The sequence below is a fragment of the Lytechinus pictus genome, chromosome 14 (genome assembly GCF_037042905.1).
Source record: "Lytechinus pictus isolate F3 Inbred chromosome 14, Lp3.0, whole genome shotgun sequence".
Classification (NCBI taxonomy): Eukaryota; Metazoa; Echinodermata; class Echinoidea; order Temnopleuroida; family Toxopneustidae; genus Lytechinus; species Lytechinus pictus.
In genome coordinates this window covers 18,717,731-18,743,686 of record NC_087258.1, presented here as the reverse complement: position 1 = coordinate 18,743,686, position 25,956 = coordinate 18,717,731, and the positions used below count along the sequence as shown (strand labels likewise).

General features: G+C 34.8%; 1 protein-coding gene across 1 annotated transcript; it reads left to right on the top strand.

The window, feature by feature from the left end:
* The first annotated feature begins 1,702 nt into the window (after window positions 1-1,702).
* LOC129276523 (transcription factor HES-1-A-like) lies at window positions 1,703-23,288 on the top strand. Its single transcript, XM_054912902.2, has 4 exons — window positions 1,703-4,519; window positions 8,960-9,052; window positions 15,895-15,988; window positions 20,995-23,288. Exons 1-4 carry the CDS (start codon window positions 4,454-4,456, stop codon window positions 21,957-21,959), a joined length of 1,218 nt encoding a protein of 405 aa, XP_054768877.2. The 5' UTR covers window positions 1,703-4,453; the 3' UTR covers window positions 21,960-23,288.
* The last annotated feature ends 2,668 nt before the right edge of the window (window positions 23,289-25,956 follow it).

The following is a 25,956-nucleotide window of genomic DNA, read 5'->3' as shown; positions in this document are numbered from 1 at the left end:
AATTCAGTAGATATCTGTCCATCAAAGCATTGGAGAGACGGGGAAGGAAGAGAGAAAGAGGGAGAAGGGATGGGGGAGAATAGAAAAGGGGGAATATTTTGAAGCGAGATTACATGAACTGAATTAGAGGCCTGTTTCATAAAGCTTGTTATAATAACGAATTTACGATAACGGTTAAAAGCTACTGAATTTCTTCAGATTCTGATTGGCTGATGGTAAATTTGTTATAGAAATTGTGCATTTGTTACTAATACAAGTCTTTATGAAACGGGTTCCTGACCGAAAGTTGAAGGGAAAATGACGATTATGAGGAGAGAATGTTAGAAGGAATCTGAAAATATGTACATGTATGTGGGAATTGATGCTTACGATAATTGCACGAGATTGTATTTTTTGTCTGTGCCATTATATTTATGTGTTTGCATTGTGTGTGATTGTGTGTGTGTGTGTGAAAATGCTGCAAAGTTACGAGTAACGAGCTAAAATTTTCGTAAGGGAACTTTGAGATCTTAGTAGCTCTAAATAGTGTGTGTTTTATGAGTGTGTGCGCATGTGTGTTAGGGTGTGTGTGTGTGTGTGGGGGGGGGTCGTTGGTGCGGAATATCATATAACGCACCCTACAGATGTCTGTTGAACAAGCAAGGAGGGGTTTGTATGAAGACAGGGTGTGTGTGTGGGGTGTGTGTGTGCGTGAGAGATGGAGAGAGAGAGAGGAAGAGAGCATAGATGTGGGGAAAACTTGTGTGTTTGAAGGAGAGTGATAGGGGAGAGAGTGATAAAGAGAGAGAGAGAAGGAGAGATAAAAAGATAGGTAGAGAGAGAGGGAGGAGACATTAGATGAGCAAATATTCGCCCTTTGTCTAATAAAAAAAGATTAACACCTTTATTTGAGACAAATATATCAAACAATGTACACACCTATATGCTGCCTACGCACTACAAGATACAACATTTGTGTGTGTATACTTCTAGATCTAAAGTTCTCGTGCGCCAAACGTTTGAGACTGGCGTCACAACTTTATCGACCAATCAGGTTCAGTGCTTCGCCTTTCGACATTCCATGGCACTCGGCCTGGATGCGATGTCTACAGATGAGAAATTCATTTGAAGGTATATACCACATACATGACAAACATTGAATGGTAATAATTCTATTATTGGGGAAAGTAATTTGATTACATCTTATTGTCTACCCTGACTCATCCTATATAGGGAATGACTAAAGAAAATAGATTAAATAACACCAAAGGTTATTGCGAACATTGCCCTTTTGGCCATGTGATTGACACCTACTATTATATCTCATCGATCGGTCACTGAAAATTAATCAATTGCAAGGCAACGTTGCTTAAGTAATTGTCTTTTATATGATTTTCTTTACGGCATTGGCTCCAAGACATGGTGTTTTTGGAGTCTGTTTCACGATGCGAGTTGTCATAAGCTACTGATTGCCATGCATCTGATTGGATGGAAGTAGATTATTCAGTGAAAAAAAAAGGTTTTCACAGAAGACGCCTAATCCCTGAAAAAATAAATTAAAATTAATCAAACTTCAAGGACTTTTGGGGTGATGATCCTATAGATCCAGACATAATACTAGTCTGTCTGGGTCTGTTGTTATGTCTATCAATTATGTGTATCAATAATTAATGCGGCTGTATAATCATATTCTTAAAACGTATGCACGCGAACATGCATCCTTCCTGTAGTTAGACACGTGGGCTTTTAAGATTGTCATAATTTTTTATACAACTTTTCTTTTCAAAAAGCTCTCCTAAAAGTAGAATGGGAAATTTAAGAAAATTTGTTTTTGCTTCAAGATTTTCTCAATGTTAAATTCAAAGAACTGCACATTTTGATCACAGCAACAGGTATTTTGATACAATTTGGCAGAAGGGTGCCGCAGTTATTGTCAAGGCGCCATTTAAAGTAAGATTTTATACACTTAAATTAAGTAAGAAACACATTTCTTGGGTTTGCATTGAAATTTAATCAAGGAAAAGGATCGGTAAAATTTTGTCGTCAATGTGAATCATTTTTTTTTGCTCTTAAAAAGACATCATTTAACATTGGAATTTACATTGAATAAGTATTGCAAACTTTTGATGACGTCATTTCCATTACGACAATCTGAAAGCTAGAGTCCAACATTTAACACGAAAGGTGTTATCTTGGACACGTTTGTTTTGATACCCACGTTCTATTTGTTTTATCTATCTTTACATTCATTTTCTTGTATGTCAACTCCTAAAACATCCCCCAAAGAGGCCTACGTGTCATTATTGTCTAAATGATCAGTTTCTTTTTTATGCCAGAGAATATGGAATTAGAAAATAAGAAAAATTACTTAAACTACTTAAGCATCTCGTTTTTTCGGCTTTAAAATGATATCAAACACATTAATTTACATACAATTCACTGACATATAAACCCTTTGACATGCTATCAAGAAACACCAAGCATGTTACCAGAAAGCTCACGTGGGAGTATGACGTATAATATTGAGAATGGAGAATGTTCGTAAATGTAAATCAGTTAATACCATTGATTATCTAAGCTTTTTCTTAAGGAAAGAAAAGTTGTTGCGTATTTTCTCCTTATTTATTCAATATAGATTTTTTCATCCACTGACGGGGTTGATTATTATTTTTTTTACTTCTAGCTCATCTGATTATTTCGCACTAAAAATAAACAATTAGGATTCATATCATTAATTGAAATAATTTTCAGATTTATCTATTCCGAAAGCTCACTGGCCTTGTGGAGCCGAATCGAGGTTAATAGATAAAACCCAAATGTTTCTTAATGTTCTTACACCAAATATCCAAATTTTTTGTTAAGGAAAGACACATTACAGGCTATTCTGCTAATTTATTTGTGAATTAAATTTCGTTTATAAGCTAATCATGCTAATAAGGCTAAATGTGTTTATTCCATTATCGTGTACACGTGGTATGAAATCTTCTTAAGATGAGTGAGACCTGCATCTATCTGACTAAGTCTTAAATTCTCAGGATACTTAAGTATCATACTTAACATCTGTTGGCTCAAGTACAACTTTCAATTTTAAGCCTTAAAACTGTTTAAGGAACAAACATCCAACGATTTGGGAGAGCTTTTTTGTGTTGAAACCATCGACGGTTTAGATCGTGGATTCGACACGTGGGCCTCGCGCCAATCCTGTTGTACCTGTCGCTTGGCTGGTGCGGATTAAAAGGGGTGCGGATTGAGAGGATTGTTACCAGGGGTGCGTGCTTGGTCCCGCTCTGTGCCTCTGTTGGGGTGCGCGCGCGCGCTGGTTGCGGAGAGGTGCTCGCATTGTTTCAGGAACCCGTATGTCGTGTGGGTATGCACCTGAAGCGATCGATAGATCGCTTACCTGTCCGATGCCCTATTGTTTGCCTCGCCCTCCTCAACAACAGAACTAAGGAGAGAGAGAAAGAGAGAGACACGCTTACTCTGGAGTTCTTTGCAACGGAATTCAAGTGAGACAACCGTGGGAACGAAGCCCTCTCGGTCTTCTCACACCTATTGTTACAAATACCTCAGCGCATCGCGCTAAGACTATAAAACTCGACGAGGTTAAGGTATTAACTTTTGAAAGAAGAAGCGAGTCGGGGCCTTTCGTTTTTACCTCGATCTTTTTTATGTTATTATTTATCTCAAAGCATCGCCCTCACAATGCACGAATGTGGTCTTTTATCTCGGAGCTCGTGAAGGTGACTATTTGGGGCAAGGTGAATCTATCTAGGCTTCTATCGATGGCCTCTTCGTAGCCTACAATGAATAGATCATCCAAGTAATCGAATAAAAGAACGATACCTCGTCTGTCATTTTATTTTATTTTGATTGCTTTGTAAAACGTCGGAAAAAGCCTGACAATTAATTTATCATAAACCGCCCCTTCGGAAGCGAGAAAAATATTTTCGACACCCGACAATACCTTTGTGAATTCTGATGAACAACAACCTTCCCTGTTCGGCGGTCGCCCAGGAGTCTTTATATATTTTGATGAGAAAAACAACTTTTGATAATTCTCTCTTCAACCTCGAATACAGATAAAGAGAAAGAGAAAAATAAAAAAAGGCGTTGTAATTTGCTAGGCAACACAATTTGTGGACTCTCGAATGGATATCGATAGCTATCGGAATGCGGATGTCTGATCTACTTTTACCCCGATAATCAACCAGCCTTGCCTAATAATTTTGAATAAAAAAATACGCTTTTTTTTTTTTACCTTTGGAGAAAATTCTTGAAAGTTACTAGACAGGAAAGGAGAAAGCAGTTTCATTATTTTGCACGTTTGAAAGAAGGCTTTGGAAAAGTAAAAGATTGGCTGGAGTCGGTGACAGTCTGAATTGCCAAGATTGGTCGTCTGTTGCGAGTGAGGTTTAATCGGTTTTTGGGCGGGCGCCGCGGGTTATCCCGAGTTAAGTCACTGCCATCACCGGGGATGACACCAACAACAGATGAGATGTCGTCTGCTGAAAAACCAGTTAGAAGCCATGAAGGACGAAAGGTAAACTCTCTGGTTTCCCTCTCTTCTCCATTTCTCATCCACTCTCTCTCTCTCTCTCTCTCTCTCTCTCTCTCTATCCATGCATTTCTCTCTCTCTTTCACACACACACGCACATACACGCGCACACACACACTTCCTTTTCTCTCTCACATGGAGTAAAATGATTGTTTTAACTCCGCTTTTCACTTTTTCTAATCCATTTTTATTAATTGCATTTACGTGTGTTTTATGTTCATCGATATTTTTTCTAAACTTATGTATAAGGATGTATTTTCCTTTCATTAAAATGTTTGTGAAAACGAATGTTTTATCCTCTCTCTACTTCTCTCCCACACTCTTTTTACCATTGTTTAATAATACACTTATTTCAAGAATTAGTTACAAATAAAATTTTACCTGCGTTTATCAGATCGAATTGTCTTACACAAATTTTAAGAATTAAATAAACAAAAACACAATATCAGCATCAAAACCCACACTCACCCACACACACACGCACTCCCGTTTTGTATGGTTAAGCAATTGAATATGTTTTATTCTTTTAGATACCATCTTTTTCATTTTCTCGAAAAAGCAGACAAATCTAATTTACAATTATGCATATTTTCCTCGATATAGTACCTTATATATGCAGAAATAACCACGAAAGACATTTTAGTTACGCGAAATATAAAGATCGCATTCAATGCGAATTTTATTATTTTTCTTAATCTATCTATACTTGAAATTAAATATAAATAAAATTTAATGCATTATAAAACGTTCCAATTATACAGTTCCTTCTCGTACACTCTCTTTTTCTGTATCTTTTGATTTTTGTTCACCCCTTTCTTTCATACCACACTTTAACTCGACTCTTCCTTGTTCTTATTTACCACTGTGTAGTAAGTCATTTTATCTTAGCATAAGGAAACTACAATAGACATGGACAAGACGGAAATGGAATCGGATAAATTGTTTTCATTCTTTGGGTTTCATTTAATCAAAAGCATTTTTTGGGGGTAATAAGTCCGTGTTTTAGTAAACAATTTAACACCCACCCTGAATGTAAAGCAAAAATAATCAAACATTGATTTGATTAAAAAAAATATGTTTGCCAATTTACGTACCAATCTCTTCGTGTTTGGTAACAACATAATTTCCACCAAAGGATTGTATTTTGAAATGAGAAATGTCGCTCTTATTTATTTATCATATCTTTATTTGAATCTTTTTTCTTGAAAAGGGTGGCTTTTATAAGTGATTTATAATCATGATAATAGCACGATGATTTACAAGAACGCACGGAAATAGAGACACTGTTTCATTTAGGTCTCATGGTTCAAAGAAGATTCATTCTATATAAACTCGTTTGATTTTCTTTATCTTAGTTTAAAGCATGATCAAGTTCAATAAATCGATTTGATTCATTTTTGATTAAATTAGTGAAGGAGTCGTATCCTAGACTTATCTAGTCAGTTCTTTGAAAATATCTCCGACAACGGCACAGTTTATCTTCAGTAATACGATACATATCGTTTAAACAATCTTTACCTTTCTAAAGTTTGTCTTACCACTTCCGAATTCTTTATTATACATGATTATATAATTTCACTAGTAAAAACATGATTCTTCTTATTTGAAAAGAAAACACAAAACATTTGATATATAATCATTGTGTTTTCATTCATCTCCTGCACTATATAAAAATGTTGTTTTCTTGATCTTCCCGTTATAAATGTTACAAATTCTACCATTCATGAAACGTTTTATTTTTATCATGTTTTCACCTTTTCACTTCTGACATCGTGTCAACATGCAATAACATATTTTGACATTTATGACCGTGATTTTTATTCCTTGGCCCACAAATAATGACATACTCGTAAATATGCATTTGTATTTTCTTGATTTTATATGTTATTGTAGACATGCCATTCTAAAATTGAGATATGCTTGTAATTCATCATGCTTTTTAGTAGACAAATAAGAGTGTTTATAATTATACATACTCTTTAACCACATTTCTCCGTTTTTCTCTCCCAAAAGATAAAAAAATATCATTGCCAAAGAATAAAAAAAAATGTTTAGCCTCCCTTAATAAAAATTGTTTACAGGATTTCTGATAAAACTAATTCATATGACATGTATGAGGTATTTTGATAAATTAACACGATTTGGTTCAGTTATTTTAAGTGCTCTAATGGCACATCCTAAGCTTTAAAAAATCTTAATACAATTACAAGAAAAGGAAAAAGATTGGGTCTCAAACATTTCTAAGAAAAAAATGAAAAGGGAAAGAAAGAGAGAGAGAAAGAGAGAAAGGAGGGGAGCAGAAAAGACGAAAAGAGCAAATGGTGCAAAAAGAACCCCGCATAATATTGATCCATTACGTTTTGAGCATTCATTGAATACTATAAACCTATACGTATTGGAATAATGAAATGAACTACATTTCAGTGTTCGATATTTTCTTTTTAAACTTAAATAATTAAAAATAATTAAATATAAAACTTCAGGTTTGAAACTGCATACGGAATGAATGCATATTTTGCTTATAATGACATTTTTTAAATCGCATTCTACTTATATTCGGGCAAAGCAGAGGTCAAATCTATATGTACTTGACTTAAGAAATGGCGCCTTAATTCCGTCGACGAAATTCCCCTTTTCCTAAATTCGCTCGAAGTGGTTCTACATCTCTGAGTCATCAAGTTTATTCCTCGACGACAACCAGAATCATGATTCAACGTTTGTTATGATGTAGAATGAACCCATTGTAGCCCTGGGAATTGCGACACAACATTATAACAATGAGAATTGTTCTATTGGTATGTTTCCGCATACTGATTGCCACGTAGCGCTTACCAAAACTTGTCAAGACATGTCTTTTCAAAACTTTGGAATAATATCTGTCACCACGATCTTCACCTGTCTTTTTGTTGACATTTAAGGCTTATGTGGTGATTAAATATATACAGAACACAAAACACACACAAAATTATTTTCATTGGGTTGATAACAATCATCGTGATTTGATAATTAGCTATCAGCTAACATTTGTAATGTAGGAAATAAAATGTACACATACTTTAATATGAGATACATATTTTGTCTTATATTTATATACAGTTGTGCTCAAAAGTTAGTGAACCCCACCACAAAAAGCACCCCTCCATGCCGAGTGTTAAAAGTGTACAACGACATTAAAACATTAACAGTATTCAGCGAGCCCCGAAAAACAAACTTTATTAAATGTGACATTTTAACCATGGAAGAACTTGGAACACTTTACATATGTTCCTTTTCTGATGGCGGTTCATGAACTTTTGAGCACCACTGTACAAATGAGAAGAATTCTGTGCAAAAAGGCGATCAAAATAATAAGGTGTTGTAAAAATCATACTTTCTTTTTATTTATTATCAAAACATAGTACATTGTGTAGAAATTAGAGGATAAAAGGGGAATGTAAAAGTTTGGAAAAAATGACGATTTATTTCTTTTGCACCGGTGAAAGGACCCCAAGAAATGGATCCGAAAAACATGAGACTGTTGAAAGGGCTTGAGGAAGGGAAGCTGTGTATTATACTAAGACTATATACGATCGAAGAAGAAGCCCCAAAGAGAATAGATAAGATGACAATGGGTGTGTTATAGCACACCCTCTCTATCAATGCTCCCACCAGACCGGGCCCGATGGGGGCACAATTGTACCCCAGCTCCTAAAAGAACCGACTCTATTGTTGGAAATATTGCATGAAAGAATGAAAAAAGCAAGAGTAAGAAGGGGGCAGCTTTGCACCCCTTGAAGATTAATGGGTGGGGATTCTATTTGGGGTCGCTTTGGCGGGGGACTATAACACCTCCTTAAGGCTCTCAATTAAAGTCGCCTAGCTTGATGCTTTGGGGAGGGGTTGTATAGAAGCAGTGGAGAGGGGTAAACAAACATGGGATTAAATAAGATTGTTTCCCAATAGACAGCATAATACGAAAATCTAAAGGCATAAAATGCAATTTAAAGAACAAATAGGCTTGGAGTAATGAAGTCGTGGAAGGTTATTTCACAGTGTTACACCGCCGCTTGTGGCATTTACTTTCCTCTTAAAGTATATGAGTGTGTGGGTGTGGGTTTTTGTGTGCGTAACAAAGATAAACCGATAAAGTTAAGAGTGGTAAAAAGCATCTCTTCGCGTTTCAAATCCGAAATAGTTCTTTAAAAAAAACACATTTCTATCGGTCATGGTTAAGGCATATATAATTTTTTTAATAAATATGAATTATGTAACAAATGAATTTTCGTCATGCCTTATTTTATTATTCAAACTATGACAATACCAATGTTATACTTTGAAAATATGAAAAAGGGTTGATTTGAAATCATACCCAATGATAAAATGTAGCAGCTTCAAAGGACATTATCTTAATTCTTATTTTTTTTTGTTTTTTTTTTGTTGTTTAGTCTTCCAAACCATTGATGGAGAAAAGGAGAAGAGCGAGAATCAATGATTGTCTGACAGAACTACAAACTATCCTGGACACTTTAAACCCAGAGGTAAGATTTATTCACATTTTCATTTTGAATGAAAAGTGTTCATCTATTAACTCATTTATTTATGATACATATAGACACGGTGGATTAACACGAGTCATTCATGATGGCAATTATTGGAATAAAATTAAAACAAACGAATCATGAGCAAATACACTAGATATGGAGAATCCTCTAAATAGTATTTCAGTATTGTTGCTTTTTATAAAAACAGACACTTTTGAGTAACATAGCATGTAAATATATCAATAAGGCCCGAGTTGATATTTTCATTTTCTACTGGATAACTATCGAGTTGAGTTATACATTTTTCATTCTTAACCAATATACATTTTTTTTTGGGGGGGGGTGGTGGGTGTTGGGGTATCTAGAAATAGCGTTCTTTTTTCGTATCCAAGTGGGTCCAATTACATGAATTTAACAATTTGGAAATGATAAGATCTTTATTACAGCTTTACTATTTAACATGGCATTTTATAGCACACATTTCAACCACTTATGGTGAGAAAACATTATCGTGTTTTATATTGAGCAACACCATCCTAAAAAAGATTTTGATTTAACATGGTAACGAAAATTGAGCTATTAAATGATTAGGCCCTACATAGGTACTTGGACAAGCAATGTGTAAAAGGAATGGTTATCAGCGGCTATAAAATTGAATGTAATTAGGCGCAGTTCATGTTATTTAGGGATAAACCTTTCCTTAATTTGAAATTACCTTGGTAAATGTACAGTAGGCATCGAATTGGTTGAAAATAGCTTTTTTCAATAGGTATTCTTCCAATTTTAACCAAATGCTGCAAAATATCCTTCAATATCAAATATCTGGAGAAAACACAAAGGAAAGCGAAGATTTATTCATTCCAAAAATGTCAATTACAAAAGCTTCTTTTCAGGAATCATAATTACAGGGCTTGGTAGTTACATCTAGAAATGTATGAATGGAATTCCGTAATAGTAGAGTTATTTAAGGATCTATATTCAAGGGTGTCTTTTTATTGAATAGGTTTGATAAGTAAGGCCAATGAAAATTAAAATACTTGAAGCGCTTAAACCAATAATCTAAATACTTGGGTTTGCGTGTTTTTTAAATAAAACTAAAATTGAACCGTATCTCTAAAATCCTATCAAATATTTCTGGGGAGTGGGCAGAGTTGATTTATTAGTATATAATTTTATGCATACAGTGGAGAGAAAGACATTGGGTGGGTAGATACAAGTAGTCTTGTATTAAAGACATTAAAGACATAAAGATAAAAGCGGTAGACGTCATCAAATATTCTCCCATTGGCCACTAGCAAACGGTAGAGGAGCGAAAATATTCTTTCGAAACATTGCAATTCAATCGGCAACTCAAACTATAGAAGTCCCAAAGAATAAGTTCTGAAAGAAAACCGGCGATGTTTAAAGTTTTCCTCCTTTTCATGGTATTTCGAGTATTTCAAGTGTTTATTATACCACTGGTCCAGCCTTGTTGACTCTGTCTCCTTTTCTTCAGAATTGGCCGGATTTAAGGGGTAAAAGTTAAAGAAAAGGTAGTGAAAAGGGGTAAACACAACAAGACTTTTCGATTGAGGAAATCTGGTAAATGGAGCTCGACGGCCAATTGAGGAAGATAGTCGCCGCATAATAATGGGTGTTTTGCCAATTGGGGTCGGATGACCATTCATCCGCCCTTTGATAGAGAATGAAGGGGGTCTTCGGTAAAAGAATAAAAGACTGAACGCCACCACGTCTTAAAAGACTTTTAAGAGCCATATCATGCATGGCCAATTTGGGTTGATTTTATAAGGGCCCACTAAAAAAAATGGCGTCGGTCGTGATTTAAGATTGACAGATGGAAAAGTTATTCCCCAAAGGTTCTTTATTTAAAACTCGTTTTGAAATTTATATCTTGTCCTAATTAATGAATAAAAAACTATACATTATTTTTGGAAATCCATTAATAACAAGTTTATTATAACTTCTTACGTATTATAGCATAAAAAAACTAAGAATATCATCAATGATTAACATATAAAGAATTAAAGCAAACAAGTGAAAATGACATTTAAATCGTTCTTTCTATACGTGGGGCGGAGGCTCTAAACTGCATATAGTGAGTCGAGAACAAGTCATGGTCCACAAAAGGTAATTCTATTTCCCTGTAAAAACACACCAAGACATTCCACACATATCACTGATTATTTCCTTGTTTTGTTCTTTAGATGATTATTTACTTCAGTTATTGTCCAATTTGAAAAGCGTATATAGGGATTGCTAGAATATAGAAAAGAGAAGACAAAAGATTGGGTTTTTTAAGAGATTAAATTAATTTTGAGTATTAATCGGGACCCTAACATGTAAAAAATATCCAACTTCTCCAATTTCAGATTTTTGCAGAATTGTTAGGCACTTTTACTCATTTATAAACATTAAAATGGAACTCCTTAAATTCACGAAAGACAGAACTTTGAAAAGGCACATTTTTCTTTTGGAAATTTCTACTTTTTTATTTTTTCCAAGATATATCCCTTGGAATAATTTACTAATATATATATACATATATATATATATATATATATATATATATATATATATATATAATATATATATATATATATATATATATATATATATATATATATATATATATATATATATATATATATGGCCAAAGAGTTGTAGTAACTCCTTGATATAACGAAGGCAATGGAAATGATGTTTGATTTATTATATCATATCAAAGAGTGTCTCACAAAAGAGATTATGATTTCATGTCATAGATACATGACATCTTTTTTGAAAGTCCATATTTCAAATAAAACTAAGATATAAGATAATTTCATATTTATCTATTTGGCCATCCCCTACACTTTCCAAAGAGATCACTTTTAAGCAGATATCTGAAATGTGCTGGAACATTAATAAAAAGTTAATATAATAGAGTAATCAGTGATCGAACATAAGGAATGTTTTGATACATGGAAAGTTTGATGAGCTTTATGACCTGCCGTAAACTTTTCTAGATGAGATCAAATTTAAGCAGAGTTTAACCGTAATGAAACCTTCATAAGATGTTAATATAATAGAGTAATCAGTGATCGAATATAAGGTATGTTTAAATATACAGTTTGAGATCTTCCAGACAAGTTATTCAGAAATGTTAGTGAGTTTCACATTCTTACTCGAAATGCACAATATCGATCGAATCTACATTTAACAAGTCTCTTTGTCCAATTTTGATATCTGCCAGCATCGCAAAGGTTATAAGATTGCATTCAATTTGTAGTATATTGTTCATATCGGCATTTTATTTCATTTTACGACCACCTTCTGGTCAATTTCCTCGAAGGGGTAGGTTGCCAAAACATCTCATTACTCCCATTGTTCCTTGGTGTATAGGATAGACTCAGTAGCTTTTAAGTGCATACTTTTAAGTGTCCCGCAAACAAAACACTCGAAGAAGGGGTACTACTAGATGGCCCAAGTGGCGAATTTGGCGCTCATAAACCGAATATCTCGACAATTTTGAAGTGCTGTATTTTTTTCATTTGATTATCAGGATGACAGGATATCATCTCAAGCATGTTATTTTGCTGTTACGTTATAAAAAGCCGGTGTAATCTTACGGAGACCACCATGTTAGAATCTTCGAATTTACAGGTTGTTTTGTAATCTAGCCATGGAGCGAACTCATGGCATGTAATATGAAAGTATCCTGAAAAAGTTAAGAAAGAATCACCTAGAATCATGAAATTATCAAATTTTCAAATGCTGATTTGGACATGGAAATTTAAAGACTAAAATTGTCATTTTTGTATAGAAAATGGATTAATGAAATTACATCATCATGCTGATAACTGTTTTGAGCTACACCTCTAACGTATTTTTTCAAGATGTCTTCTTGACTATTCGTTAATGAATTTGCTTGAAGATTTATAGATACATATTCCATGAAATCACAGAACTCTACAGGGGTTATGATCACCGCTGTATATAGAATGATTAAATAGCCTATATAAATAATGACAATTAAGAAATGTTATCAGCATGCAGGCCAGACTGAAGATGGGTTCACTGGCGCCAACAACGTCTTCCTATCAGCACCGGCGACTTTGAGGAGATGGCATTTTGTTTGGCTAGGGCCAAGCATGTAGTCCCACTGACTTCTGACCATGTAGGGTTTGATTACAAACATCTGATAGCATTGTGTTCAGGTTGTTTTACTCGTTGATAACAAACCAGATATAACAACGTTCATTGGAGCATCGCGAAGAGTCACGAGGGAAAGACGTATTTGGAGATCGACGGAGGATAAAAACTGATAAGATGCCTATAAAACCTGCAAATGAGCAAATTTTTAATCTGAAGTAGCATTTGGGAAGAGAGAAAAAAAATCCTCCTAAATACTTACGTAACACTGCGTACTGCAAGGCGAATGGATATCGTCATTAAGTAATGCGCGCGCGTTTGCACTCACGCGCACATACGACCCTCACACTTTCTCTCACACAGACAACGCACACTTACAGCCCCCAGATACGGCTCTTGCAACTACCTATATGCGTAATGATCATACATTGGCAGCTCGCATGCAGATGATCAAGGAATAGTTTGTGATAGCTTTCTGGGTGACGCAGAGATCACAAATTATAAGTGGCTATTTTGCTTTATCAACCAATATTTAATCATTTTGATAGGCGATAAGGTATCAGTCCCGTCTTCGTAACCTTGTGAACTCCAATTATTTCGCATCTTTGTTTGATAAAAATATAAATAATTAAGTCTAAATTGAAGTGAACGTCACTTGCATTAATTAATGGATGAAATTTGTGGTTTTAGTGTTGAATTGATATGTCAATGCCAAATGACCCGTATATCAGCTCCGGTATTTCTATTGTTCCCCAAATCAAACGCGTGTCAGTTAATGACCGAATAATATATTTTCCGGCCTAATCAGACTCAGCAAAATAATACCAATTGTTTAGTTTCTATTATCGTTGTGAGAGATTATTTTTTCATAAATTCCAGGTTTTTTCTAGTACAATAGAAACAAATTTGCTTTTACCCTTATGTACATTGGCATATTAATACGTTATTTTTTATTGAAATGCCATCATTGACATATGAATGCACTTTATGTGTTATTGAAATGCATACAGACGGAAAGTTATATTTGAATACTTTGTGTCGTAAACGCTTACTTATTATTAGAAAGTAAAGATAAATCACAGAAAGTATGTCATTTTTTCTGTTAGATTTTATTCAATTTTTATGATTGCGGAAAATTTTGCCTTTTCACATGACCATAATCCAGAAATATAAAATTGACAAAAACATGCTTTTTTGAGAGAAAAAAAAAATATTGTGTTGTAATTACTAAATATTTTCGTCCTCTGAAAATGCTCCTTAATATTGGGAAGTAAAGATAGATGACGGAAAATCGATTATTTGTCTCTATTAGATTTTATTTAATTTTTATGATTGTAGAAAGTTTTGTCTTACCACTTGACCTTGATCTATACATATAAAATTGACCCAAACCTGCTTTTTTTCGAGACCAAAACGAATAAATGTAGATCACTCACCATTGTGGTCCAGGGACCCCCAGACTGATGGGTTTAATCCTGAAGAAAAATATCAATTGTTTAGCCAAAAATAATTTGTATACTACTAAATTTCGGGTTGTTTATCCACCTCTTCATTTCACACAAGTCTTTTGATAGAAAAGTACATGTCCACGAGCACTTTTCTTTCTCGCCAAGATCTTTTAACAACTCTAAAAAATAGATGAAAAGATAGGTTTGACCTTATCACACCTGTTCGATAAAAATAAAGTCAAGTTGACCATATGAAATATAAATACTTCGAATACAAACCGTTGAGAGCTCCCAATTTAAAGTAGATTACCAAATTCTTAATTTCTTTTCAAAATTTTTGTTGGATGTAAGGAAATAAATTTTTGGATGTGAAGTAGATCACTTGGTTTTTTTGTGTATTTAAATGAGGAAGTATTATATGAAATTGAGATTTTGATAAAGTGCATGAACTTGTGCTGGTCTTGTCAATCAAAAAAGTCGGTCAAATATCGTCAAGGCCGTATCGAGCTGAAAATTTTCACAAAAAGTTTGATAAGCGCCTGACGCCCGGATTTTAACATGTAAGCTGCCAACTCCATTACAGATAACTGCAATTTTATGTACCTGAAATAGTCATATTTACTAAACATCACCGTTTCATGTTTGCTTAAAGTATTTAATATAATAATACTGAAAACAAATCAGGAATTTGTAATATTGGGAAAACTTATGTAAATAAGAAATACGAATAGATAGGTTATACAGGTACATAAAATACGTAAAGTTCAATGATGCAAGAACAAGACAAAATATACATCAAATGTTTCACCTTCTCTATCAAAATTATATGTATTGTATTGATTTAATTGCGTTTCCTTGTATATACCCATGCCATTTTCTTATCATAATGTTATGATAACATAATTGTAAGCAACTTGAAAGTTCATTTCAGTTTCTTTTAGTTTATTACGACACGGTACACGTACATCAGCCAAAGGCTGTTCTTCAGAACGTCACTTTATATGTATCTATTATTTTTCTTGCTTTAAAATAGCTATAGTTGTTAGTTGTTACTTAAGAAATATGAAAAGTATGATTCAAATATTGCCACATTTTGTAGTTTTTGTGATTTTTACACATTCTGTGGCTAGAAGCAACATTATTTTGAAGCAAGATAAATAATAGATAAATTTTTGTTATAATATTCACTTATAGGTGTGATTAATTGCATGTAAAGACGTATTTATTACCTTATCTTCTTCGTTTTTATCTTTGTAACAGAGCAATACCACGAGGCAAAATAAACGCGAAAAGGCGGACATTTTGGAGCAAACTGTCAAATTGGTCAAGCAACTTCGACAACACGGGTTACGAGGTGAGACCGAATTTTCGAGACACTTTCAGAAGTAGACATCTCTTGTCATAATCCCCGACTTCGTGTTGAAGTCACGTCTCACTCCGACTCTGAAATTTCTTTCTTACAGCAAATTATTGTGGCAGGTATTTTGCCGACTCCTGTATATTTGCTTTATTCTTATGCGCCCGTCTCTCGTTATCTGTTTTTGCATTTTGAAGGTATCCTCGAATTAAAAGAAAAACTGAAAGCATTTGGATTTGTGAAAGATGGAAAATTCGAAGGATTGCATTCGTCAAACTTAAATACTAATATCCATAAGTTAAGAATGATAAAACATGGTCCAGAATAAAGAAGATTTTTTTTCCTGCATTAATTCACGATACCATTGTCAAAGCACACTGACAATAGACAAACCATAGTATATTTTGCTCTTTTTGTCTGTATGCCTTATTTTTTGAATGATTTTTTTTCTCACGAAAATAACGTAAACGTTAGCAAATGAATCGTAAACTATAGTGGGAAATTCTTATCAAATACAACAAAAACCAAAGTAAACCCTGAGTCGTTATCCTATTATTTGAATAATCAATAAAAGCCTTTTTTCAGTTAAATTGAAAAAAAAATCACTGTCCTTTTAATACTTGTTGTTATCATTTCTATCTTCTATTCTCTCCCACTCTTTCTAGAGTTAGTGGGCGAAGTAATAATCTCGCAAAGAAAATTAACAGTTTTAGGAGGAAAAAAAGATAAAAGCTCGCCCCCGCGAATCCTGTCATATTTCCATAATCTTTTACCTGAAATATTGTGTTTTTAGTGGCCCCAAATTGCAAAAATTGTTATTGTATTTTTGAGTGATTCTGATGCGATGTCTTAGCAAATAGGACCAAATGTCAAATGCAATTGAGGTTTAATCGAGCTTTAATTCTATTAGTTTGGTTCTGTCAGAAGTCACAATGATGGCAAATAAAACAGTGTCATTGATCTTGAAGATGTGTTTTATGTTCCTAATAGCATTACACCTGCTGTCAAATCGAAATACATTCCCTGCATTCTTTACCAGAATTGACAGACAAACATTGACTTACCCACTGCACTTTTAATGTCAGGATTTCGTCAAAACAATTTTTGGGAAAACAAACCACCATTCAATTGAAAATCAATGAAAAAAAAAATGATTTTTTCCCCTTTTTTGTTTAAAATGAAACATTTGACAGTGACGTCATAAATGAATACTATGTATTCCAGATTTGTTATTACTTTACGTCTAGATTAGTAGTTCTTTTAATCCTAATACCGGGAGAACATTTTGCGGAATAAAATTTCTCGTCTTCTTACAATAGAATAGTGAAAAATGTGTACTTTTGCAATTATTCCGTGTTTTACATATTTTGAGTGGTATAAAAAGTTTGCCAAATATTCAACCATGCTGCGAAACAAAGTTTACCGCTTTACATAATGTCCGACTCGTATTTCATCACTGTAATCTAAGTGTGAATCCCGATCATTTTACGTCATCGAAACAACTCCCATTTAAGCGAAAAATCGAAAATTGTTTTGGATTTCCAAATGATTACTTAATTTATATCAATCTCTTCTTAACTGCCTCGCACGAATTGGTTTTCAGTAAATTGAAACCTGCTAATGTCTTCAATCCCATTTTAATCTTAGCTCTCAATTAAAAGTACATACTTCATACTACTTCGTCAACCTCGTATCTAATTCATACGTGGATGATTTAATTTAGTAAAGTGACTCCGAAGCGTATAAAATCCATTACCCCTTTTGAAAGCAGTAACTGGATCAATGATTATCTTCATTAATTAATAAGGCATCTTCGGATTAACCCATCCTTGGGTCAATATTTGTCATTTTGTTGGGTCATGCAGATGGGTTCCAAATTAATACACCCCTCCAAGTTGCCGAACAATATAATAAATAAACAACTTTCAAATATCACTTTATGACAATTCCAACAGGTTCACATATTTCACCAGTGGCCAATGAGCGTGTTGAATTGTCACTTTAATCACAAATATTTTAGGGGACAGAAAACTGTAACATAGAGAAGATTTCTTTAAAAGCCTTGGCCAGACTGTATACAGGTTTTGTAGAACATTTTTCTTTGTTATTTAATGACAAATTGTTGTTAGCTATTAAGTCTAATTCTTCTAACATGCCATCTGCAGCCAGAAATTCTGGATGATATGCTTTGTTAGACGATATGATTGATTTTTACGTCTCGTAATTTGTCAAATTTTCCACGGTCCTGCCACAACTCGTCTGGGTAGCTCTGGGTCCCGTCTTACAAAGAGTTACGATTGATCCGATCAACCTCATTTCTATGGAAATCCATCTTTGTCATAATATTTTCGCCATGAAATGGGAACAATGTCCTTTGAAAAAAAAGAGAAACACATTGAATTTTCAAGAAAACAATAAATGTATGAATAAACATCATATAGTTAGAAAATATTTTGAACAAACATGCATGATAGATGTTGACGTTGTTGGCTTTCCATAGTTGTGGTTGATTGGAGCACTCAGCAATCGCAACTCTTTGTAAGACGGGTCCCTGATCTGTATACAGAGGCCGCAAACACTCCTTTTAATCCTGCTCATGGTCGCATTATTGATCTCCTTCCATAGTAAAAAGGACATCGAAGGTCACAAAAAGGAATAAGGTCGTTGAAGATAAACATGTCATCCAGACCTGTCGAATTTTTCAAAATCCTTAAAGGAGAAATAAAGAAGAAAAGAAAGGGCATAAAAATACCCCATACACGCCTAAAAATAAAGCCGTTTTAGTGAATATAGATCAGCCTAAATAAAGAGTGAATAAAAGTTAATTTGACCTGACCCTTAATACATTTTTTTTTTCGAACAGTAATCGATTGTTTAAAAATTTATCTTTAAACCATTCTTAAAAAAGGGCACTTTTATCATCAACTATTGACCCTCGTTCTCCCTTGCATGGCACTAGCTACCCATCAAATATGTTCACAATAAAACAATATTTTCCAAACCTGTTTATCTCATATTTCATGATTTCACAAACATACTCTAAATGTTAAATAAGAGATTAATAACCCAGACTAAACAAAACCCCAAGTCTTTAAAGGTTTGGAACTGATTTCAGTGATTTCATGGCAGAGATTTCTTAAACAAATTTACCTCACTGCTTCGGATTCAGTCTCACCACCGAAACCGGCTCGAAACGGTTGACGATATACAATTGAAGATAACGTCATAATTGTGATCGACTTCGATCGATATCATTGATATGCCTGTATTGTTAATTAGTATGGCATTCGGAGAGTCCAAGGGTTAGCTCTCTTTTTTTTTTTACATGGATACGATAGACAATTTAATTGATTACTAGCAATGTGTATCTAACACTCTAATGGAGTCTTTATGATACCCAGTTTTGGTTTTTTGTGTTTGTATTTCCCATCATAGCCGATGTACAGAAGAAGAAAGAAAAAAAAGGACCGGTTCTCACGTCCTTAAAGGCTGGTCACCATAAAGATATTTTGTTTTGAAAGATTATATCATTACTTTAAAGATGTCTGTTCTTTTCGATTTTAAAAGATTTTATCCTACTTTACTCGATACTTGTATTTGTCCTTTAGCTATTGCACATTAAGTTCATTGAAGTATAACACGAAAGGAAACCGCGCAGTTTAGAGATGAATTAAATTCATGACAATTTTTTTCTTATTTATTCAATGTTGTAACAATGTAACCAAAAAAATAACTATTTATTGATAATAACTTCATATGCATCCTGAAGAGGGAAAAAATACACCGTCACTTAAGGGTGATCATGGTGAAAAGCCATTGGAATAGATTGTATAATCTGATAATACGTTGAATGAATATTATCATCTTAGAATTATAAAGCATTCCTGCATTACACTTTCAAATTCCAGTTATTAAATTCGGCCGATTTCCAACTTGAAAACAAATTTTCATACATTTTAAATACTTCGTTCAGTAGCAGTTAAGATATAAACACATCAAGCAAATGTGTTTTAATCCACCCAAGGTAATCCCTAAAACTCCTATAAGTATCTTCCCTTTTGGTTTCATGTGATGAATTGTAGGATGTCCAAAATTCAAAATAATGAGAGGTGAAACCCGATAAATGATTCTCAGTTAACAGTATTTTGACTCGGTACCTTTTGAAAGTGTTAAGCCTCTGTTTTGCCCGTTTTTAGTTAAGCCGGTGGAAGGACATTCTGTGTAATTTTACAGGAGATTTACGTCTAAATGAATTCTATTTTGCATTGTTCAGGACGACCAAAATGCTGATGATCATTTTAAAACCATCCTCATGTGACAGAACCGTTTAGGAGTAAAAAAAATCTCAAAAAAGGCGAAAGAAGGAAATAAAAAACAGCCTTGTCTATTTCCTGTCCGAGTCTTTTACGCTTTAAATGAAAAAAAGATAGCAGAAATATTTCGCGATTGAATTTTATCATACACTAGACAAGACTACAAGGTCATTGATTATTCAGCGCAAATGTTCAGTGCTGAATGATACGCGCCGTATATTAAGCTAAAACAACAACAACAACAACAACATTTGTAAATCTAAGAGTAAAGTCAATATTCGCAGTGCTAATTTTAGAATAAGAATTAAGTAATGTTCGTTCTTTCAATTTCATTCGAGAAAAGTTTGAAAAATCGCAATGTTTACAAATTGTATTTGTATTTTCAGAGTGCTGCCTCATGCATATTCTAATTAGCTTGTGATTGAAAAAACACCCAGTAATTTTCTTTCCATTCATTTGAATATTACAAGTTGTAATGACTATCAGAGTTGCCCCTCATTATGTTGCTAAAGTGTGATTAAAATCAAACCCTCCCCTCCCTCATGTCCCTACCCAGCGAACACCTTGGTAATAATTCGAATCTTCGAGATCCGCCCTCGAGAAAAATAAAAGAAACACAATTTTATTATTATTTTTCTATTCATTCAATAAACTTAATTTCATTTTTATCTCATATTTTTGTCTTTATAGGCAACCATCCACCTGATCCGAACTCTCAAGTGCAATTTAGGGCTGGATTCAATGAGTGCATGGCAACCGTCACCCAATTTCTTTCAGCCAATCAGGGCTCGTTGAATGGAGAAGCCAAGGCGGGGCTTATGTCTCACTTGGCAAACTCCCTACAGTGCAACAAGGTGTACACCGAACGCTTGCCCCACCCACCGCGACGACGCCCCGAAGAGGCAGCCAATAGCGTGAGCGTCTCCGCGAAGCTGCCGCCAACTTCCAGCCAATCACAGGCCGGCGAGTCAAGCGGAGCCAGCTCTATGAACGTTGTGCATCCGATGCCGGCTGCTGCACCTGCAACAGCTGTGACGTCATCTTCTCCTCACTCCACAGTCTCCGTGCCAGTGAGCGTACCATCTGCGATGAATGGCGCATTGCCCGGGGTCACTGCCAGACTGGAGTTCACCCCCAACAGGGGTAATAACGTACAAAATGCAACTCGACTCGTGCCAATACATATACCAATAAAAGTGCAATCGCCCGGGCAGATCATTCTCGTCCCGTGCCAGTCACATATGTTAAATGGCAACCAGCTAACTACGCCAATCATTCCTGTCATGAGTCCTCCCAACGCTAACCTAGCTTCCAGTCCGCTCTCGTCGGCCGGGAGCTCGGGCTCTGTGGCAATATCACCAGCGATCCACCACCAATCCCCGCAAAAGTCCCCACCCCAGCCGTTAGAAGTAGCAGGTCCCTCCACAGCAGGTACCATAATGTATGCATCTTGCCCCGCATCTGCAGCCACGCCCAATGCGGCCCAGGCAGGTGGCGCCAACCTTATCCACCAAGCAGCGCCATACCCTGTGGCATTCGTTGCAATGGGAGACCCCTCCGAGATGCAGAATGAACAGTTCTACCAGAATCTACCGAGGTTCTTCGTTCCTGCGAACCCACCTAATGGCTCCGACCCTGTCTGGAGGCCGTGGTAACACCCCACCGTGACTTATTAGAAGAATCCTAGATTTAACACATTGGACAATGAAACGCCCATCATGCCTATTGTGCAATCAACCGCCATGGACATTGTAGCACATCGTAGGATTATCATGTATAGAGACAACACCAACGGCACACTTTGTGTCGACACGATGCAGAAAAGTTCAAAGTATGCGATATTTGAAGAAAAAAAGATGGATGTAAATTATCACAAGCTGTCAGTTAAAGATCACTTGAAAAAAAAATTCAATTCAGCTCAGTTCAGTTGATATCTTTCATCTTGAATGATTACATTTTTCGATCGTAAAACTCCTAACGAAGGGACCCTCGAAAAAAAAAAATAGAGTGTGAAGTTTATTTTCGATTTGACAAAGAGCCAAAAGAGAGTCGATGTACTTCTAATGATTCAAATTGTATTCAGCAATTACCAAATGATAGCCTTGGATCAAACACGTGTGATGTTAAATCTAATTGTGTGTGCTGTGATAATGTGTGTCGTTTTTCTTTTCTATCACTCGCTTAATATTTCATTTTTTTAAAGAGTCATTTGACTTTTTGAAAAGGAACGCAAAAAATTGTTTTCAAGAAGGTTCGTTGCTTTCATAACTATGTCAAGTCTTCCAATTTTCATGATTTTATCTTTTAACGAAAAGATATATGATGAAATAAATGTTTATTCAGTAATTTATATTTATCAGCAGGGAAATTACTCTTGAGCAGAATGCAGTGTTTTAGTACGCCTGGGTCTTCCAATCAAAAGTCTGGTGAAAATCTGATATTACCAAATATATGGAAATTTTAATGTCTTCCGAGTCGAACATTTCTATAGAAATCATTGTTATATAGAGTATGAAGATTAATTTTGATAGTATGGAATATCTACTGTATACTTATATCACATATAATTTGAAAGTTGGGACGATGTCAACCTGATAATATTATATTATGGAAACATGAGAAATCTGATTTTTTTAAAAACAATATTCAGAATCAATTCTCTTTGCTGTGTACAGAACACAGAAACTTGTGTCTAATACAAACGCTCATAGAGCCTATCTAGAGTTAAATCTATATTTAAAGTATGATTTGTATATATGGAATTTCTATTTCTATAAAGCTATCGGGAGTGAAAGAAATGTCTTTAAAATATTTTTATTTTATTATTCATGAAAGCATTCCTATATGAATGATATACCATCGAATGTGATTGTTTTTCTGTACTATCGTGATTATCATAAATATATATAATTTATGTTAAAGTGTTTTTTATTTATAGACTTGAATAAATTAACTATAAGCTACTGCTTAATTTGCTCCAGAAATTTAAATCTCACTTTTGATAATTTGTATCACTTCATTTCTTTCAAAACATTAATTAAAAAAAGTCAGGGATGCGAAAGTAATGAAAGGGGACAGAGTGAAGGTTCGAAAGAAGGAGAAGGGAAGAGGACCCCCCCCCCCCCAACACAACAAAATAATAAAGAGGAAATAAAAAAAGCCTTAAGAGGAAAATTCGAAAGAGAAAGAGAAAAGATATTGAAAGAGAAATATCAGAAAAAGCATAGAAGACAGATGTTTGGAATATATTATTCTAAGATAGAATAGAATAAGGAGTTAGAGTATTATGAAAATGAGTGTGATGTGAAAAATTGTTTGGAACGAACTTCAATTAAGAAATAGAAATGTGGAAAAGGGAAGACTAACGAGAAATAGAGGGAGGGGTGGAAGTAAAACAGAAAGAAGGAAAGCTCAAACCAAATGGAAAGAAAATGAAAAAGAGAATGTAAAAACGAAAGAGAAATAAAATGAATAGAAATACGTAAGTAAAATATTGATTGCGAAAAGGAGAGGTAATGACATGAAATTGCCTTTTGAATCAAATATTTGAAAGGAATAAAGGTGAATACAAAAAGGAAACTGGTATATACCGAAAATTCAAAAGAGAAAAAGAAAGATATTTCGAAAATTTGACAAAATATGAAGTTTTTCGAGCGAGTCAGATGACTTGAAAATAAGTGTGATGTAACACTATTTTTTAGGTGATATTCAGCTCTCTCTTATCAGAAATAAAGACGTTTATTACCAAAGGCAACATAATGTCTGCTAAACTTTGGCTAAACTTAGCATTGCTTAGAAAGAACTTATACCAATTTTTATGACCCTACTCCTTTCGACCTTTTTTCTTCTTTTTCTTTTTTTTGTCTCTGATCTTCGGTATATTTCCCCTCTCTAATCTATTTATTTTAAATATCATTTTCACAGCTTATGTAGTGTTCTTAAAAATGAGAATGATATTTAAAAAAAAGTTTAAAAAGGAAAATGAAGTGAATAAAATCTTATACATTCCCTCTTTCTTTCCTTTTTTGTCTTTTCCTTTCTCTGCTTGTCTTCATACTCATGATCGAAACATTCAGTCTGTATACTAAACACACATACACTCACACACACACTTTCACGGGCACACAAAATGAAAAAAAAAACACTCACATAAAAATACACACACTAACTCATGTCCTCTCTTTATCTCACTCACAGACATAATGTACACGCACACACGCACTCACACCGTGACTCATGCCCTCTATCTCTCCCACTCTCATCTCTCATACACATTAAACCACTTCATTGCATGCACATACATACATCTATCCAAATCCTCTCCCTTTTCTCTCTCTCTCTCTGCCTCTTCCTTCTCTCATTCCATCTCTCTCTCTCTCGTGATTCCTGCACTCTTGTAAACAGCCCAACCCAGTGGAGTGAAGCTCCAACCGGGGGAGTGTTTCACAGGCACATAGTCAATGATTTTTACAGACTCGTTTGCTCTAAGCCAATAAGATGCACGGATTTCAGTAGTTTATAACAGTTGTCAGTGAAAATTACTGACTACGTGTTTCCATAGAATACTATCCAGGTAAAAGCCACACCTGGAATAGCACACCGGGCCACTTACCGTGCCCTCTCAGTTCCTCGTGGGAAAAGCAAAGTTGATGTCTTCAACAAATACCAATACTTGCTTTACTCTCCCAGACAAATATAATTTCGGTCAAACAAAGGCCGAAGATGAAAAGGTTATCAGAAAAAAAGAAAGAAAAAATCCCATACCCAAAATAAAAGGCACAATGGCAAACAATGGGGTCACTTTTCCAAACTAACTTTAAACACCAATTCGTTTATTAGCCACCCATCGCGTAGTTGTTACCGTGAAAAGAACGACAAAAATGCGCATTTTTGTCTGTAAATGGCAAATAAAAAGACGCTGCTGACCCGAACTAATGCCGTTGGTACCCCCCGTCCCATGGGGTGTCGAAAAAAATGCCCAACGCAATGAACTAGACTGGATTTGCTCTTTCAAAACCACCACAAGTCGATTCTTCGGTGTGTTTACGGTAGGAGGGATTATCCACGGATTTTACCTTTGCATCGTCGAGCAAGGTGTATGGGGGATAAAAAGTCACCCCTGTCATTCTTTGATGGGGCACTGGTGGTGCAGGGCGGGACTCTCACTAGGGGTGTGTCAAATCCCCGCTAGGTGATGACCCAATTCCTCCACCATTTCTCGTCTTGAAAGTGGTGCCACGCTGGGGTTTGGTTCGCTGACAAATTACTCCTTTAGATATGACCTATAAAATGCAGAATAGGTGTTGATTCTCTCTATATCAGGCGCAGCCAGTGGACTGTTTATGCCTCTCAACAATAAGGTTTTATCTGGTATACGTGATTACTTTATTTATGCATTTACTTCATAAGTATATATTTATGTATATTATTACTAACTGTTTAATCATGCATGAACACAGAGACTGGGAGAGAATCGGATAACTATAACCAAAAAATGCTTTAAAATATACAAGAATATATATATATGTGTGTATATATATGTGTATATATATATATATATATATATATATATATATATATATATATATTGTGTGAAAGAAATGGATGAAGAGAACAATGGTAGGCGTATATATATATTAACATTATTTAGAA